The following is a 10,668-nucleotide window of genomic DNA, read 5'->3' on the forward strand; positions in this document are numbered from 1 at the left end:
GAGTCAGTAAATCGAATACGCTAATAGTCGATTATTCTTCTCATATTCTACTGTGATTGGTTAATTTTCTACGACTTAAATAGCGTTTTCGGCCCGATCGGGTTTGCACCAACCTGGGTTGGATTAATCTTTCCTATTGGTTGATGTCACACGCTCTACCAATAGGACAGCGCAAAACGCCATTAATCCAACCCAGGTTGGTGCAAACTCGGTCGGGCCGAAAACGCTAAAAGTAAATGTCTGCTAGGGACTGTCTCTCTAGTCTCTAATAAATCTAGGACTCTTGGACAGTTATAACTTTGGGTAGATCAATGAAAGCCAACCATAATCGATATCATTAAAAAAAAGATCGATGTACAGATTAATCGAATTCTGAGCCATCGAATCGAGTATCGATTATTGAGCGGAAAGAACATCGATTTTTGTATAATCAACGAAGCATCGCCCATCCCTGCCGGCTGCCCTGTTACCTATGTGTTTTACGGTTAATTCATATTGAGGTTATGGTTTTGCAATGTCGTGATTACATTACGGTTGTCGCAATATACTTATATCAATTTGTAATGGCATTTATTTTGGTATCCATTTAATATTTTCACGAAAAAAAGAAGGCATTATAGAAAAGAAAAACGAAAAAAATGTTGAGCGTACTGTACAATTGTGTGCCATGTGAAACACTGCGCAACAAAAAGCTGTGGAACACGACGAGATACATGTATAGCAGCGGAGTCATGACACGATTGATATTATCTAATAGATTCCACATTACCAGACGTAATTCTATGTTTCTTTCTTTCGGCATCAGGGTAATGCATCCAATAATTTTATAGTTACAAATATTGCATTATGGCATAGGCTTTTGCATTCAATTATCGATTATATAATTACGTACAGGACTGAACAAAATACATATTTCTTCAACGAAGCTAAGCGCATTAGAATTGCTACGAGAGGCAATAACTCTATTTCTTTGTAACATTTACTCTTTAACGTGTGTACTTTAGTCAGGGCTGGGCAAAATACATCATTAAATACAGAATACAAAAGTGTTTAATCTAGTATCTGAAATATGAAATACAAAATACAAACTGTATTTCAAATGTACATAGAAGTATTTGAAATGTGTTCAGTCCTGATTACATATTAGATAAACATGTATACATATGACTGTACATATTTACTTTTAACGTTATATATGCAGGATAAATCAGAGTCGTTAAACCAGCTTTTTACTCTATGATAAAATTATTGACTTCATATCTAATTCGATTATAATGTGTGCAGTCGACAATTTTCTCACAGGGTAAAAAGCTGGTTCAACAACTCTAATTCACCCTGTATATACATGTTTATATAATACTTTATATCGTATACTTATTTATTTACTTATTTATTTGGTTCTATATTTTATAGTATTTTATTATATTTTGTGAGTTCCTGGTTATATATATATATATTTTTTTTTTTTATTTAAGAGAAATAGGCGTGTAAATGCTACACAATTAATTGAAATGTCAAGGCTTTTATTATAAATAAGCAATATTAATTAATTAATAAAATTTACATTATATTCACATACGTATATCGCTAAAAATCTTAAACGTTTTGACTTACAAAGTCTTCATCAGTAATTAAAAAAAAAATCTATTTGTAAAAATAGTGATTATATAAATAGGTTTTTTTTTGTCAATTGCTGATGAAGACTTTGTCAGTCAAAACGTTTGAGATTTTTAGCGGTATACGTATGTGAATATAATGTGAATTTTATTAATTAACTTTTTTTAATATTGCTCGTTTATAATAAAAGCCTTGACATTTCAATTATTTTATTATTTATAAGACAGTAATAGATATAGATAAACCACAATTATCTTGTGCAATGTTATATCAAGTTTTGAGATTTTATACACAAAGAAATTTTATATTATTGAGATGTATCATGATATATAAGGTGTGATAATCATAATTTATTGGAAGATTTATTATGGATGACTTGTTTGCAATAAAGATTTTTGTTACTGCTTCTATAGACATAATCATCTATATATGCAATGGGGCGAACGTCGAGAAAACGCCGAAGGAAGAGGCTTAATTTCGTAAAATTGAATGAGAACACTGATGAGTCTCTGACGCATTTAAAATCCTGGCTTCTAAGTGAAAACTGTACATCGATTCGTTATTTAATACCAAAACATTTTCCCCTCTCAGGCAGAGGTTTAAAAACATTAAAGCGCGTAGAAAGTGATGAAATACTGGTTCAATTACCTTTTCGAATGTTATTAACAACAGACGTCTTATCACAGAGTCATATTAAAACTTTATTCCTGCATACCACTGATAGTTTTAGTCCCCAATGTATGCTTGCAATGTTTCTTGTATATGAGACACATTTAGGTATAGAGTCAAAGTGGTATCTTTATCTAAAAACACTGCCGCAGTCTTTCACAAATCCAGATTTCTGTTCCAACAAAGAGAAAGCAATGTTACCAAGTTTTATATTGCGTCCTTTATATCAAACACATAAATTGCAAGAAGATTTTTCTTTGCTAATGAAAGTTACAAAACACATGAATGTTGATAGAAGCCATTGTCCTCATTGCAATGTGTGTCTGCAAAAGATCCTAACATTTGCAAAATATAAATGGGCATACTATGTTGTCAATACACGAGCTGTATATGTAGATGCTAAAGTATGCAAGGAGAACATATTTAACATAAAACAACCTAATAATTTGGCTCTCGCGCCGTTCTTAGATTTATTTAATCACGATGTGAACGCCGCTGTTAAAGTATCTATTGTCACGGATAACTATCAGAATCAATTTTATCAAATTGTTACTTTGAAACCGTTTGACAAAGAAACGCAAGTGTTTATTAATTACGGTGCACATGACAGTCTCAAGTTATATATCGATTATGGATTTTTCATTCCATGTAATCCGCTAGATGAAATCCAATTTAACATCTTTGATATAAAGAGATGTTTTGACATTTCAAGGAATAAATTAGATTTTATTACATTCAATGGTTTCCACAAGAATATGTCATTTACTCGCGACGGTTTGAATTACAATGCGACAATGGCATTATTTATATCGAGTACAAAGTTAGAGAAGGACCGTTGGAAACTGAAAATATATGGCGAAACGTTCGATACAGAGGAACGGAGTATAATCAATAAGCTAGGAATAAATGTCTTAAACTTGAAAAGAACGAAGTATATGTATGCTTTAAGTAATATGAAAAATGTTAAATTTAAAAGCCTGAGCTTTTCAATCGCGATTAATCTCATAGAAGAGTATATTAATATCTTAGATGCTGCATTTAATTATATGGAGAAACTAAGAAATGCTATATTATATTAAATATAATGCAGCTTTCCAAATTAATATAATCTACACGTACAATATAAAATATACTTAGAAAATAGTTTTTGTACATACGTATACATATGTAAATTTCATTAAACATATCTTGTTTTACAAAATATTGTGATGATCGAATAATAAATAACGATCAAAATATTTCTTCGATTTTCTTTTTATTTATCCATTTTATTTAATATAAATAGATATGAGGAAAAAAGTCATATAAACATGGGTTTGGAAACGCTTCCTTTCCGTGTTATAAACAATTCTTATTTAAATTGTACGTATTTACATCACACGGCATGCCTCGCTTTGACGTTTCATGAATTTTACTTCTATTCACTTTCTAAAGTAAACAAAGAGTCATTATAGATGGATCTGTATGGAATTGGAATCAGTCTTTATTTAAGCATTTAAGAGTGAAGATAGTATTCATCAACATGGCAGCTTATTCTAACATCGAATTGGCGAGTCTAAAATCATATCGCTGCGTGTAAAAAAATACAAAATATTCCGAGAGTAAAAAATTTTTGAATGTCTTCAACAATCCATGCGACGTCGATGCGAAGCAATTGTGGAAGCCAATCAAGAAGTTGAATTCTGTTAGACTTCATAAATGCTTGACTGCTTTTTTTGCCGTATGCTTTGGATCATTGTCTTGCTGGAAGATAAAATTATTTTCCAATCCGACGCGAAGCAATGATATCTCCAGATTTTCACGAAGAATATCGATGTAGGTATCTGCGGTCATAATGCCATCAATTTTTACCAAATTTCCTACTCCTGACCAACTAAAGCAACCCCAGACCATAATGCTGCCTCCTCCGTGCTTTATGCTTTATTTGCAGTTTGCTGCAAATGATGCTGTTGATATTCTTCTCCGGTCTTTCTCCATACTCTGAGCCTTGTTTTTCAGTTGAATAATTCGAACTTACTTTCATAGGACCACAGAACTGTCTTCCAGAAGTTGATTGGCATTTCTATATATTTTTTCGCGAACTCTAGGCGCTTTATTTTATTTCGTTTGCTGATAAAGGGCCGTTTTTTTGCAAATCGACTGTGCAAGTTTGCTTTGCGAAGCCTCCGTCGGATTGTTTTATGATATACATCTAATTGAAGGTTTTCTTGAATAGCTTGTACCGTTAAATATGAATTCTTCTTAATTTCTCGTATAATACGAGAATCATCTCGATACGTGGTCGCCCGATTTTTGCCTCTTCCTGCAATGTCCGAAACTGAACCGGTCACTTGAAACTTTTTCCACAATTTTTGCATTTGAGTCTTGCTAACACAAAATTTTGCAGCTACTGTTCTCTGTGAAATACCCTCCTGGATGTCTTTTATAATTAATTTTCGGATATGTATAGAAGTCTGTTTTCCAGCCATTTTCACAAAGCAACTGTTGATTATCGTGCCTCGCAGCAGTTAACAACAGATATGTTATGACATCAAAGGACAAACAAAACAAACAAACTCGCTTCGCTCTCCGAGCGCAGCCTATAAAATAATATCCTTAATTAAAACAGTGGTCTCTTTTTTGTCCTAGTATTAAGTGAATCATTTTTCAAAAAAATTAAATATGAATTAATTTAAACAAGATATAAAGAAAAATCTGTTATAAATATTAAAATTTATTAATAACAAACTGTCTGAGCTAAATTATTTTAAGTTCTCTTCATTTTTTGACAATTTTTTGAAATAAAAATTTACAATATTACAGTGGTCTCTTTTTTTTTTGTCAGTCACTGTAAGTATAAAATAATAAAATGTTTATAACTTGGGGAAAGGAAGCGTTTTCAAACCCATGTTTATATGACTTTTTTTCATCCTTACAATGAGTAGAATATGCTTTTAAAGTTTGACCAACTATTTCTGAAACACTCTGTATAGTAATTTTTTAGAAATGCTAAATATTTCTCAAAACGTAAATTTTTTTATGTATGTAAATCATCAATTTATTATGCTATATATATAGTTTGTTATCTAAAACAAAGATAACAAGTGATTAGTTTTTAGTTGGTTCGATTATTTGGAAATTTTAAGTAGTCATAAAACATATGTGAATACATTTGTTACATGTTTATAAATTTATAATTATCATGATGAACATACGTTGATTTTATATAAAAATGAAATGTTTTTTATATTATAGTGTTGCAGCGGCAATGTAATCGACCGTGCTCAGAAGAAGAAGAGTGTACCGCAATCTAAATCTGTGGTGCCGCCAATAAAATTAGTATCGGTTGTTACTGGATTAACCGGAGCAAAGCCTGGCCAACAAAAAAGAAATTGCTTCCATCCTGGTATCTCTAGCTTGAGCAGGGATGCTATTGACTTACACGATAAATCGTCGGTCACCAGTATGGACATGTTAAAGGCCATGCTTAGATATATTTGGCCAGAAGTAAGTAATATTATATTAATTTAAAGCAATATGTACAACATTATGTATTCTATTTTTATAGGACGATCCAGAAATACGGAAAAGAGTAAAAATAGCAATGGGTTTACTTGTAGGAGCTAAAGTCTTAAATGTTCTTGTACCATTTATTTTCAAGTATGCGATAGATATTTTAAATGCCCACACCGCAGCAATGTCTGGCAATGCTGTGATGAATTTAACAAGTGCACCTGCAACAGTCGCGACTGTGGCAACGTCGCTACTAGTAGGATGTAAGGATACCTTATTTTGGAATATCTTAATATTTTAGTAAGAGAATTCTTATGATATATATATAATATATATATGTAAGATAATATATATATAGGATATATATGTATATACATATATATAGGATTTTTAATAATTCCAGAATCTTTGTAGATGGAATAGCACGAGCTGGAGCGGCCGGTTTTAGCGAACTTAGAAACGCGGTTTTTGCGAAAGTCGCACAGCACTCTATTCGTAAAATAGCAAAAAACGTTTTTGTTCATTTGCACAATCTCGATATGGCTTTTCATTTGAGTAGGCAGACCGGCGCTTTATCGAAGGTAATATATGAAATTTAGCCACTTCTTTTATCATTTTCATATGAAAAATATTAAAAAAGCTATATTACATCTTAAAAAATATAATACTATCTTTTTCAGACAATCGATCGTGGCAGCCGTGGTATTAATTTCATTTTAAACGCTATGGTATTTAACGTTGTACCTACAGCATTTGAACTAGCGTTAGTTAGTGCGATATTGGGATTAAAATGTGGACCAGAATACTCAGCTGTAGCGTTAGGTTGCGTGAGCGTTTATACTATGTTCACGTTAACTGTTACACAATGGCGCACCAAATTCAGAATACGTATGAATCAAGCGGAAAACGAAGCAGGCAATAAAGCGATAGATTCGCTCATTAATTACGAAACCATAAAGGTCAGTAGTAAAATGTACTTGTTTTTAAATAGATTTTTAAAAATATATATATCTTGCTTGCTTCAGTGTTTTAACAACGAGAAGTTCGAAGCGGAAAGATATGATCAATCTTTGAAAAAATACGAAACGTCATCCCTCAAGACTAGCACGAGCTTAGCGATGTTGAACTTCGGGCAGAATGCCATTTTCAGTGGTGCGCTAAGCCTCATCATGGTATTGGCGGCACAAAATATCATAAATGGTAGTTACATTTGTAGTTGTTAATTTATTATCAAATTATACACAGTACTTTTATAAAAAAATTAATGCCTATATCTTTATTTCTTTTGTATATAGGCAGTATGACTGTCGGTGACTTAGTGATGGTGAACGCTTTGTTGTTTCAACTCTCGGTTCCTTTAGGCTTCTTAGGCTCTGTTTATCGAGAAGTAAGACAAGCTTTTATTGACATGCAAACTATGTTTACTCTCATGACAACTGATACTGTAATTAAAGTAAGATTATATTGATATCTATGTGGCAATCTATTTCTATTTGCAAATAATTAAATTGCTCTTCGAATCTTTATTAACAGTCAAAAGAAAACGCACTGAGATTTTACGTGACATCAAATTCATCAGAAATTCAATTTAGAAACGTAAACTTCCAATATGTTCAAGGAAAACCTATTTTTAAAAATGTATCATTCACTATACCGAGTGGCAAGAAGGTTGCTATTGTTGGAGGATCTGGTTGTGGGTAAGATATTAAGTATATCTATATAAATTTTTTAACACATAGATTACTCATCATAAATTCATCAACAATCCATCAATAATTCATCAATATCAATAATTGCTTCACGATTGCTTCATATAGCCTTTTATCTTTCCAGAAAAACTACAATTGTGAGATTACTGTATAGATTTTTTGAACCAGATAATGGCAATATTTACATCAATGGTCATAATATTCGAGATGTTGATTTAGACGACCTCAGACGATGCATTTCAATTGTGCCACAGGTGAAATCAATGTTTTATCCTTTTCTTTTAAAGCCAATTATTTTATGTAGCACATATACTGCAGCACTTTTTATAATATATCATTTATAACATATCAAAAACAAAATTGTAGGATACGGTACTCTTTCATGAAAGTATATTTTATAATTTACACTATGGTAATTTGAGAAAATCGCGCGATGAAGTTTTCGAAGCTGCGAAAATGGCAAATCTACATGACTCGATACTAAAATGGCCGCAAGGATACGACACACCCGTGGGAGAACGTGGTTTGAAATTAAGTGGCGGCGAAAAACAAAGAGTTGCAATTGCCAGAGCAATTTTGAAAGATAGTCCTATATTGATCTTCGATGAAGCTACTTCTTCTTTGGATTCCATTACAGAACATGCAAGTTTCAGAAATGCTATATTTACAGGGTGATTCGTATAAATCACCGATTTAATTATTAGCGAAATTTGAAGATATATAAAAAAGTAGTAGTTTATACTAATGTGTTCAGTACAAAAAGAGACATCATATAGTGAAACAATTTTACGGGTGAAGGCATTGGGAACATTTTAAGGTCAATATCATTTGGCGTTCAATGAATTTGATGTTCAACACACTGTTGTTCAAACTACTTTTTCATATATTTTGAAATTTTGCTAATAATTAAATCAGTTGCTTTATACAAATCACCCTATACATAGCCATATTATTTAAATATCTCTCCTACATTCCTTTAATTCCTTTAATATAAATAATTTTTTAATATAAGTAATTTCTTTACAGAACATACTTGATGCCCTGCGTAATGCAACCGAAAAACGGACATCAATCGTGATCGCACATCGTTTATTGACAGTTATGGATGCTGATGATATACTTGTGTTAGATCAGGGTAATTTAGTTGAAAGAGGAACACATGAGTCATTGTTATCTATACCAAATTCTTTGTACAGCAAATTGTGGGAAACTCAATATTTAGGCATGAAAAAATCACAACAAAAAAAGAAAAATCAAGCTGAACAGTTTAATTAAAGAGTAGTGTAACTAGGTAAACATATGCAACACTGAATGAACGTTTTAACCTTTTCAAGTAATTACCTCAAATGTTGTCTTATAGTTAGACTTTAATAAATTATGTGAGATATACAAAAATAATTTCACAAATAGTAAAATATATATTACATTTATATATTGTACATACAAATATAAGTATTAAAAATAAGTGACAACATTTGTTACGAAGTCAGTGTACATATTAATATTAAATAAATGTTACGCTTGTAATCTTATTACAAGCCTTCTATTACGTATATATATATCTGAATAAGTCTCTCTCTCCCTCTATTCTTATGTGTAATATACAATAAAAATTAAACATCATGTGTCAAATAGAATAAAGAAGTCAATACATGACCAATTTTCAATTAAATTAAAAAATTAAATTTTTTGTTTATCATGAATTTAATTTGATCAATAAACGGTAAATAAAAGACTAATATCCGTATTCATAGTCAGGTCTTACAGCCCTTCTATAATAAGCCACAAGTCACAAGAAGTTCTAAGCGATCTTAAATCATAATCGGTGAAGTTGGCCAATAGCCAACTTGAACGACTTGGGCCGCGGTCCGATTCACGTTTACAACGCTTAAAAATCATTTCATCCTTGTTGCTTGTCAAATGTTAAACGAAGACGAAAGATACTCATGAGCGTTGTTAGCATGAATCGGACCATGGCCTTGGTTAAAACTGGTTAAGAGTTAAGACTTCTGACGTTCTGACTTGCGGCCCATTATATTTAATTAAGGACAGTGTTGTTAGACAGGCCGGATTTCTGACGCATGCGCGTCCAATGTAGCTTCAGTAACGTACTAGTCACTAATAAATAGGAGATCATTAGTCGCCTATGTAAAATTTTTTCAAAAATATTGAAAATTTTAATATATTTTACATATTTTACATATGTATACATACATACATACAAATATATATAATAGATTGCAACAACAAATCAGAATGCATAACACCGGTTGCGCCTCTGTGATAAATCTAGGACTCTAGGTTGAATTAATCTTTCTTATTGGTTGACGTTACACGCTCTACCAATAGGCGAGCACAAAACGCCATTGATCCAACCCAGGTTGGTACAAACCCGGCCGAGCCGAAAACGCTATTAAGCCAGCGGCACACGATGCTTTTTTCCTGCTGGATTGCTAGCTGGATTTGCGTGCTTGCTGCCGTGTTGGCAACAGTGCTGGCTGTGCTGTTGGTGTGTTGCTAGTTTGGCTTCAGACGATGCGAGTTTTAGTACTGGCTGAGCAACTGGAATTTATTACAAGTACATAAAAATTCCTAACCTGAGCCCTGAGGAGTTATGAATTTTACCGATAAATATTTTGGTTCGCGGAGAAGAGCAACGCTTTTTCTGCCAGATTCTTTCGTTTTATGAAAAATCGTCGATTGAGAATTAATCGCATGTGTTTACACGCTTCCCAGCGGCCATCTTCAAATGAAGCGGCGTCGTGATTGGTTCTACAATAAGCCAGCATGAAATCAAGCAAGAAAAATAGCACCGGTTCTATCACAAAAATCCAGCGGATCAGCCAACAGCGGGGCCTGCAAGCCATACAATTTCCAGCATAGCAGCCAGTCAGATTACCAGCACAGTAGCACGCAAGCAATCCAGCAGGAAAGAAAGCATCGTGTGCCGCTAGCTTTAGTTTTTGGTAATAAACCCATGCCCCCCGCCGCTTAAGGTACAATTTCATGCAGCGAAGCTTCGCTGGCGAAGACCCTCACTCCGTCGATTCGTGCAAAAATCCGTAGCGAGCGAAGGAACGTTGCGAAACAGAAAATAACCTACAAATAAAATGACAGACAGCAGTTTAATGAACGTAGACGAAGTATAATATAATATAATAATATAATAATATATAATATA

General features: G+C 32.7%; 2 protein-coding genes across 2 annotated transcripts; both read left to right on the forward strand.

Annotated features, from left to right (window-relative positions):
* The first annotated feature begins 388 nt into the window (after window positions 1-388).
* On the forward strand, window positions 389-8,845 carry LOC108767481 (ATP binding cassette subfamily B member 7). The gene is made up of 11 exons (XM_018517392.1): window positions 389-806; window positions 5,521-5,772; window positions 5,834-6,041; window positions 6,193-6,359; window positions 6,459-6,737; window positions 6,804-6,978; window positions 7,074-7,231; window positions 7,312-7,475; window positions 7,612-7,741; window positions 7,854-8,129; window positions 8,514-8,845. Exons 1-11 carry the CDS (start codon window positions 639-641, stop codon window positions 8,760-8,762), a joined length of 2,226 nt encoding a protein of 741 aa, XP_018372894.1. The 5' UTR covers window positions 389-638; the 3' UTR covers window positions 8,763-8,845.
* On the forward strand, window positions 706-3,393 carry LOC108767482 (SET domain-containing protein 4). The gene is made up of 2 exons (XM_018517393.1): window positions 706-774; window positions 2,031-3,393. The coding sequence occupies exon 2, from the start codon at window positions 2,052-2,054 to the stop codon at window positions 3,363-3,365; it is 1,314 nt and encodes a 437-aa protein (XP_018372895.1). The 5' UTR covers window positions 706-774; window positions 2,031-2,051; the 3' UTR covers window positions 3,366-3,393.
* Window positions 8,846-10,668: the final 1,823 nt, after the last annotated feature.

This window comes from Trachymyrmex cornetzi, unplaced genomic scaffold, assembly GCF_001594075.2.
Source record: "Trachymyrmex cornetzi isolate Tcor2-1 unplaced genomic scaffold, Tcor1.1 scaffold681, whole genome shotgun sequence".
NCBI lineage: Eukaryota > Metazoa > Arthropoda > Insecta > Hymenoptera > Formicidae > Trachymyrmex > Trachymyrmex cornetzi.